Here is a 9,266-nt window from a genome sequence, read left to right on the forward strand (position 1 = left end):
AACACAGGTGAACACATCATACGTTTTGAATCAAGTAATTAGTGCACTTAACAGTTAAATACTGCTGACCCACCCAAAACAAATGAGATAAACTAAATATTAATATTTTATTAATGCATTTATTTATCAATAAACACCAGTTAAATGTTGTTTCTGACTCCCTATGAAGGAAGGATATGTAACCACACTCTGGACAGGAGGGTAGACTACAGTAGCTTCTGGGTCCGAGAACAACAAGCTAATGAGGCTACAAAAAGCATTCTGAGAGCAACTTAAGATTTACAGCTTAAAAACACTTCTGATCTCCATGTCACTTTTCATAATTTTATTTTAAAGAGCCCTCAGTTAAGTCTTTCATTAGATTGACAAGGCAATACAAGATATAATAATTTTCTATGAAGCTTTGGTTTACTAAAATCTCTCCTATAAGACAACCTCACCTTTTAAATATTGACATATAGAGCTTTATTATCATTGAGGATCAAAGCATTATTTATTGTATATTATTCACAGAAATCATTAATAACAAAGACACGCTGCCTTACTTTGTAGCCTGTCCGCTTGCTCATGTAGTGACCCGGTGACTCTGCTGCCCTGCAGCTTTTTTCTGCACAATGCCAGGAGGAAGCAGTGGGCTGAGGCTGACTCTTTTCTCTCCTTTTATAAATCGGGCTTTATGAGCTTACATAGTGCCATTTGTGCATGAGGCCTGTCCCTGCTCCAAAACAATTCAAAGAGTTTGTTGGTCTGCCTCTTTTTGACAAAGCCACTCTTTCAGCCTGCGTCTATGGAACGCCAGGACTGCCATAATGAATTAATTAAATACACCATTAAATAATTAATTAAATGTGGCAATAATTAATTAAAATTGGAATTAATTAATTAAATAAATAGTTATGATATATGTAATTAATTAATTATTGACACATTTAATTAATTATTTATGTATTTCACATTGTAATTAATTATTGACACATTTAATTAATTATTTATGTATTTCACATTTTAATTAATTATTGACACATTTAATTAATTAATTATTGGCACATTTAATTAATTATTTATGTATTTCACATTTTAATTAATTATTGACACATTTAATTAATTATTGACACATTTAATTAATTATTTAATGATATATTTATTTATTTCATTTTGGCAGTCCTGGCGCCTGGCTCTCATCATGAAATAATTTTATCTGTCAGCCTCACCCATCAAACTCAGGGGGCGGGGTTAACGCTGATCGAGTCAAAACCATTGCTTTGGCCTGGTGGCCATTGTTTCTAGCACACAACAACCGGCATGTGGAAGCTAACAGAACTGAGCTTTGAAAAACCCTGTTTGTGTGTTACCAAATACCGTTTTAATATTTTTTTAGCCGAGAATGTAGTGGTTTAATCTTCATGTGTCTGGTCGGTTTGTCAAGATACAGCCTCTTTGCAAAAGTGTTTCGATGATTTCGGAGATGTCTGCCCAGTCTCACGGCAAAGCGTGGGATAGACCCGCTCGCCTCGCAAGCAATCCCACCGACAAAGCGCAGGCCCCGGTACACAGCTGTAGTAACCCCCGCTGACTTCTTTTACTGAGGTTATATTTATCGGTGTTTTATTTCCTGATGTTCTTATGTGTCCTACGTGTTTCAGTCGCCAATTCTGAATTATAACTAACATTAAAAACATGTTTAAGGAGGAGAGAGAGCAAATAAATCTGTTTAACATCTGATCTTTGGGTTTTTGTTCAGTAATCAGCGTGACCTGTGTATAAACACATAAAAGAGATAACGTTGGTGTTTCCGTCATGTAGTAACTGCTGGCTTTAACTGTACAAAGGTTGTTCGACACTATGAAACACATACAGACTTCATGATGTTCGGCTAATATTTTTATTGTGAATATTAATCATGCTGACCTCGCTCTGTACACCACGCAGCGAGGTCAGCATATCCACGATATCCTCAGCTCCATGAGTTAACACAGAGTTTCCCAGCTGACTATCTAACTGCCAACTATTCCAGAGACGTGAAAATATACAGCATAAAGAAAAGTGTAAGAGACTCAGCAGCAGATTAGAATAACAGTTATACATTTAATAAATCACCAAATGAATCCAAGAAACGAGCAAACCTGTTCCGACAATTTGAATTTGTATTCCCTCAGCTGCAGACTCGCTGCTGTTTAAATGTTTGAAAAGGAAGATTAGATATAAAAAACGTCAAACATAGACTCAGTCTGCCTTCACATTTGATATGAGGCCAGCACGTATAGTGGCCTCAGCAGGCTATTACTGAAATACACGTGCTATATCATAAACTATGATATAAATAGGGAGGTCCTATTAACATGTTTAGTTTTAAAGGACACCTTCCTGCCTTTAGTCTCATTCATGAGCAGTATTAGTTTTCTTCTAACATCCAGAAGTCTGCACGATGTGTTTCATAGTTTGTAACAAGCCTTTGACAGGTAAACATAACATGACCGAAAAAGCAAAAAAAAAAAAAAAAAAAAAAGGAGAGAGAGAGAGAGAGAGAGAGAGTTGACATAAGAAGAGAAAATGCTCTCAATTATGGAGACAGGCAAATGGTTCATTTATGTTTGATGTGTGTTTATTCCTCCCTAAATATCGTCGCTGAAGTTTGCCACGCTCGTCAGATTTTCCTGCGCATTTTTATACCTCTGCCAACAGAGAGAGAAAAAAAAAATCACATTCTAACAGACAGCTGGTGCTTAGAATACAGTTGAATAACTATTAAAAAACAGATGATATTTAGATGATAGTTCAGTCTAACACATGTGCCAGTGAACCATTAAACGTCTGTGAAACTATGCAGTTATGAAACGTAACTTTAACCTCAGCCAAACCGATTTGCTCAGTTGTAAATAAAACAGCGAAGTAAACGTGACCCGACAGACAGAACCTGAGTGAATGAAGTCCAGCGTTTAACCACTGAGAGCTAAAACTCAGCTGAGGTTTCAAAGCTGTGTGCCGGTGATTGGACATCAGCCGCTGATGAAGCTGTTCGCCTATAAAGTGCTCTGTAAGGAAACAAGCTCCAGCAGCTCTGCGCTCGGGGAAAACACTATATTTACTTATCTTGTGCAGAAAAATGCGCTGACATTGCGTTATATCGAGCACCGGCTGCCCAGTTAAACTGTGACTATCACCAGGTAACTAGGCGTGTTTCTTGAATTAGCAGCAGGTGTTAAACAGCTGACAGATGAGGAGGAGGATGCATGCAGGTAAACTGAGGGTCTGTTAAGCTGATCGCTGGTTTCGTGAGAAAAATGTCAGCTCGTTCTTTATGTTACAGAAGCACAGAGACACAAGACCAGGCGGAAAGAGACGATCGTTCGGTGAAAATGAGAATCTGCGAATGCAACATGTGGAACACGGAGAGTGGAATATGTAAACAAACCGGTTAACGTAACCCCCTCGGTGCACTCTGCATGCTAATTGTTAGCAGAGCTAGTGAAATCTCTGAAAACATCTGAGCACTTTTGCAAACATGTTCTATGTTGACAACCTGACCAGACATACGTCGCGACATTCGCGGCTAAAACACTGTTAAAAGTGTAGCTGGTGACAGAAAAACGGGGTATTTTAAAACTACACCACCACCATTGCTGCCTGTGATTTGATCTGCATTCTGGGATACCTGGCTGCCCCAAGTCTACACAAGCAATCGATTTTCTAGGATCGACCTGTTTTGACTTACTTTGCACGGCAACCAATCAAATGTTAGAGAAGCTGCATGGGCAGCGTTAACCCCGCCCCCTGAGTTTGATGGGTGAGGCTGACAGATAAAATTATTTCATGATGAGAGCCAGGCGCCAGGACTGCCAAAATGAAATAAATAAATATATCATTAAATAATTAATTAAATGTGTCAATAATTAATTAAATGTGTCAATAATTAATTAAAATGTGAAATACATAAATAATTAATTAAATGTGTCAATAATTAATTAAATGTGTCAATAATTAATTAAAATGTGAAATACATAAATAATTAATTAAATGTGTCAATTAATTAATTAAATGTGTCAATAATTAATTAAAATGTGAAATACATAAATAATTAATTAAATGTGTCAATAATTAATTAATTACATGTGTCATAACTATTTATTTAATTAATTAATTCCAATTTTAATTAATTATTGCCACATTTAATTAATTATTTAATGGTGTATTTAATTAATTCATTATGGCAGTCCTGGCGTTCCATATGCGTCTGAGTGCAGGAAGTCTTATTCTCTTAATTCAGTTCACTGCAGAAAACCTTAACTGGCACAAAGAGGCCAAACAAGAAGGTTTGAAAATAATATTTTCATCAGCTTTCTGGCATTAACAACCCACATCGGAGTAAATCAGTTTCATTCTTTTTCCTGTCTCTTTTTATCCAATAAAATAAAACATTTTAGTGCAGGTTTCATCTTTTGTGTTTTATAACATGAAATCAAAACAAGTCTGTGTGAGTGTACTTGATCACATCACTAGCACCCACGTCCAGCACGAGGAAACATTATCATTCAGCTGTGTGTTATATTTCTGTCCAGCTGAACACCGTATCTCCAATATTTGCTCTGTTTTCGGTCTTTACCCCCATATGGAGGATATCTGGCTGTTTAGCAGGTAAATGCTCCAGTATGTTCTTTATGTTATGCTATTAACATGTACAGCACTTTGTGAAACTCTGGTTTTATGTTAAAGTGCTTTAGAAATAAAGTTGGTATGGTATGGTATGGTATGTCCATACTTGGTCTGTATGTAACCTAGGTAGGTAGTATACGCTTTCTTTCTTTCTTTGTTTTTGTAGAAAGTCAATGTTTTAAAAGTGTCATGGTGTAAGTGTAAGTTGTTATTAAATGCAGATAAATCAAAAATCATGTTATTTTTTAGAATGGCAATATACTCTTATACTCTAAGTAAATTTTAAGTAATGCATAAGTAATTTTAGTAATTTTAAGAATCAGATAACTTCAGGTATTTTGCAGAAAAGGAGACACAAATTATTCTGTAAGTAATTTTAAGTACTGCATAATTTCTTGGTAATTTTACAGAAAAAACAAACAATATTTCTTCATCTCACACTGTAAGTACACTGTACTTTTCAGCGTGTGGACCATATTACAGAGTAGTTTAACCTTACCTAACTTCCTGGTATTTTACAGGAAAGTGCTTTCTGTACACTCCTTTTGACAGTTGTTTGAACAGTCATTGTGACAGAAAAAAAAAGTTAGACGTTAGACATGGATCCATTATTATAAGGACACAATGGCCTGCAGATTTTAATAGTATTTATCTTTTTCTTATAAGTTATTATAATTATCTTGATAAAATAAAAGGACAGTTGAATAAAAGAACATCCTTCATGTACATGAACATAGTGACTATTAAATAAAGATGTAAAAACATAAAGGTGTAAAGACAAAATATTCAAATATAAACCCTGAATCCTGAAAGTACAGCATATTTACAATGTACGTTATTCTAGTGTGCCTTTAAGCATTTGTATATAAAATATAATTACACTGTAATTTAAAATAAAATACCTTGAAAGTCCAATTAAATACAGGAGTATTACACCCTTATTTACATGCTGTATTATAAAGCATTACCCTGACCCGAACCCAAAAACGTTAGATAGTGCATGCAGTTGATCTTTTTGTCTTATTACTGGCTGAGAGGATCATGAACACCTGTTAAGTAGATATCCTTGTACATCTGTAGAGTTTCCCATTAGATGTATTTTTTTGTTTTTAAATAAAAATCTCTCCTTAAGCTCATTCTGATCTCTGCACATACATATGCGAAAACCATCATCGCTATGGCCTTGGGTCAGTATTTTACCATCGTTTGTCCCCAGAGTCAGAAGAGAATATGGGCAACAATTAAATATGGTGCCTATGTTTCCCCAACATGAGGATCTGAAACTGTTAGAGCTGGTACTGTGTGAGAGTCAGAAAATATTACTCCTGATCAGTGTGGCTGCTCTTGGAGTTGCACTTTACCTCATTAGTAACAATATTGTTGTCGTTGATGTTATTTTTGCATATGATTTAAACATAGTGTTCCCTCTAACCAACCACAGACTTGGCTTGGAGGAAGAAATAAATATCCTGTATATCCAGTTCACTTTGTAGAAGTACAGAGCTCATCGAAGCTCCTGAAACAACCAGCAGGCGTCTCTCTTTCTCTCTTTCTTTCATGTATAAATGCAACACAGACTCTTTCACATAGGGAAAAATGTGTTCAAAGTTCAGCAAAGTGTTGGCTTTAGTTTAAATTATTAAACATTGCAAACGTTTGTTATTGTTCGTCTTTCTTTAAGGAGTTATTAAATAATTTTCCATGTGCAAACAATGTGTGATGTGCACATGTGAAAGGTATTAGTATATTGATCACTTAAAATTCATACAGTGAATATATATTACAAGCCAGCCTGTGATGTTAAATATAATATTCAAACTTTTGGTTAAATTCTCCTATTTTATAATTCATACGTCAGACTGGGAACACCCCTTCTTGCCTCCATGTGGCTCTCCACCCTCTCCTCATCCCTCTATCCTTCACCATACAGAGCTCCAGACCTCCTCTGGGAACATCCGAGACATATCAGTACACTACAGACTCTGCAGACGTTTAATCACCTCTCAACAGCTCAACAGCTGCTGGTACTCTGGTATTTAATCAGATGTGCTTCTGAGTTGTCAGTAGATTTGAATAGAGGGATTTAAAGCCGCTAACTGGTGACGTTTTGGAGCATGAGGGTGAGCCAAGTGTTGCAGTTGTCCACTTTACTGGTAGGACTTCACCATGTCTGGTGTTCACCTGCACTAGGTCAGGTCCCTGTGTCTCAGGTGAAGATGCTCTCGCTGGGTCTGGCTCACCTGCTGGAAGAGGTGACTGAGAACGTGGAGCGACTGGAGCAGCACGGGCAAATGATGGGAAGAGAGATGGACGGGGCAACAAAGCGTTTGGAGAGCCTTCGTAAGAAAAATATACAAGTGGGACGGACTCACAAACAGGTGAGTGAGAGCTCTGCAAATTACTTTTCACAGCAAATCAGACAACCTAGTGTGCAATCTTTGCCCCAAAATCTCCAGCATATGCTTCAGATTATATATTTTGGATGTTTTTTAAAGCTACAACTAACAACTTTGAAGAAAACAGTTCATTTTGGAGTCTAAAATTTTGGAGTCTACACTAGTGTGTTAGTGTAGTGTTATTTGATTAAAAATAACACTACTCTAACACACTAGCTACTAATTTATTGTCATTTAAATCCAGTAATTGATTAATTACCTAATAACTGATTGTTATATTATTATTTTATTATATATTTGTGCTGTCCTTTGTAAGATGGGTAAAATATAACATTGAATATGGCAGCTTTGTTAAGCTGAAAGTATTGATAAAATTACAGGTAACCATCTTCTACTTTTTATTAATCAAAATCAACTAAAATGGCATAAAATATTAGATTTTAAGCCCATAGCTCTGCATCTTCCTTGGTGGTTTGGCTGATTTAAATGTGTTTCTCTCCAGGTGAGGAAGGTCCTGCAGACATCGTCTGCCAGGAGGGACAGACAATGGAGGACAGTCAGAGACCTGCAGAAGGAGTCGGAGGATCTGGAGACTGAACAGGCAGGCATGCAACGCCGCATGAACCGGATCCTCCAGAGTATGAGGAGCCTGACTGAGGCAAGGTCAGGGGGTGGGGCTTGCACTGGCATCAGCTCCATGAAGGTGAGCAAAAACCAGGAAGTTAACCAATAAATTATCAGGAATCATGAAGAGACCAAGTCATCAGTCACACTCACGTTTGCTGCAAAAAAATGTTTTGCAAAGTATATTGATGACTCGCATATGAGGGGGTGGTAAATAAATTAGCACATTACTTAAGCAACTGGAGCTGGAAATGGCCACTACCAAGCGATCTCTTTATATGTGGGCAGGTTTCAGCCAACATTACCTTACCAACATTAACAGAGCTACTGAGGCAAGGAAGTCAATTGTGAGGGTGTTAAAAACATGACAAACTTTCCAAATGCTGCATAAATATCAACAGCTGCTGTACCATTAGCACTGGAGCTGTCCTGGATCAGGAGCATGCTGATTGAACTTTACAAAGAAGAAAGCTTCAGCAGTTGCTTCGATGGATTTATCAATGAAGTTCAGAGATCTTCTTACACTTTAACATTGTTGCTGTGTTGCAGGTTCTCGTTGATAAACAGGCCCGACGACTTGCCAACCTGACCTCTGAGGTCTCTGCGTGGGAGAGAATGATTGACAGACGCCAGCAGTACATCGAACATCTGGAGAAACAGCTGTCTTCAGGTTTAATGCTAACATTTTATACTTTTTTCATATCATGTTTTTGATTCTGTCTTTTCTACCTTTATAACTAAATATTTTACCTGTCTTGTGTATGTCACAAGGGAGGGCAAAGTCAGGCCTGCTGGTTGACCCAGTATGAAACTTCTCATTAGTTTCTTTTTTAAAAACACAGTTTTTACCCATTATCTAATTTGCCAAAAATTACATTAAATATCTCTAAATATACTTGATAAATAGCCTCAAAATCTTGTACAGACTTTTGATCACCAAACTACTGAATATTTCCACAACCACTGCATCGATTGCTGAATAATGTGACACAGATGAGCATGTTTTTTTTTTAACTTTTGGCTGCAGATGTACTTTATGATTGGTGCTTACTGGATAATTTGAGCTCAGCAGTGTAGCATGGCTGACTATCTTGTCTGTCACTCTAAATGTGTCTCTGTATTTTCTTTTCTCTGGTAATTACTTGGGTTTGCTTTCTACCTGCTCTTGTCCTCTCTGTCTAGTGCAAATAACTGTGAAAGTCCTGCACTGGCTGTGCTGTGTTGTTCATTAAAAATGCTCAGGAGTTTGTCTTCCTCTCTGGTGTGTCTTTGTGTGTTTGTTTTAGATGCCTAAAAGCCTCCCAGCAGCGCAGAGGGTAGAGGTTCACCCAGCCTGTGACCGATGAGCACAGCTGCATCAACACTGTGACTCTGACCAACTTACAGGCTGAGACTGATGCTGCAAAACTGACAAGGCAAACAGCTCTGACAGTCAGCCATGTGAGACGTCAGTGCCTTTTTAAACGTGTGTGCCATCTGCATCTCACAAGGATGTATTTTTTTTTACAGCATAAAGCAAATATTTTTACCCAAAACATAATAAAACATCTCAATTTCAATAAACCTAATGCAAAAAGCTGTTTGGATTCCTCATCT

The 9,266-nt window shown here is 37.1% G+C and overlaps 1 protein-coding gene across 1 annotated transcript; it reads left to right on the forward strand.

Annotated features, from left to right (window-relative positions):
- The first annotated feature begins 6,734 nt into the window (after nucleotides 1-6,734).
- Nucleotides 6,735-8,479, forward strand: LOC146665728 (uncharacterized). The gene is made up of 4 exons (XM_085410955.1): nucleotides 6,735-7,028; nucleotides 7,549-7,749; nucleotides 8,220-8,340; nucleotides 8,442-8,479. Exons 1-4 carry the CDS (start codon nucleotides 6,765-6,767, stop codon nucleotides 8,477-8,479), a joined length of 624 nt encoding a protein of 207 aa, XP_085267081.1. The 5' UTR covers nucleotides 6,735-6,764.
- The last annotated feature ends 787 nt before the right edge of the window (nucleotides 8,480-9,266 follow it).

Source organism: Rhamphochromis longiceps, linkage group LG7, assembly GCF_057381845.1.
Source record: "Rhamphochromis longiceps isolate RC_006_pf linkage group LG7, R_longiceps_female_GT1.1, whole genome shotgun sequence".
NCBI classification, from domain to species: Eukaryota; Metazoa; Chordata; class Actinopteri; order Cichliformes; family Cichlidae; genus Rhamphochromis; species Rhamphochromis longiceps.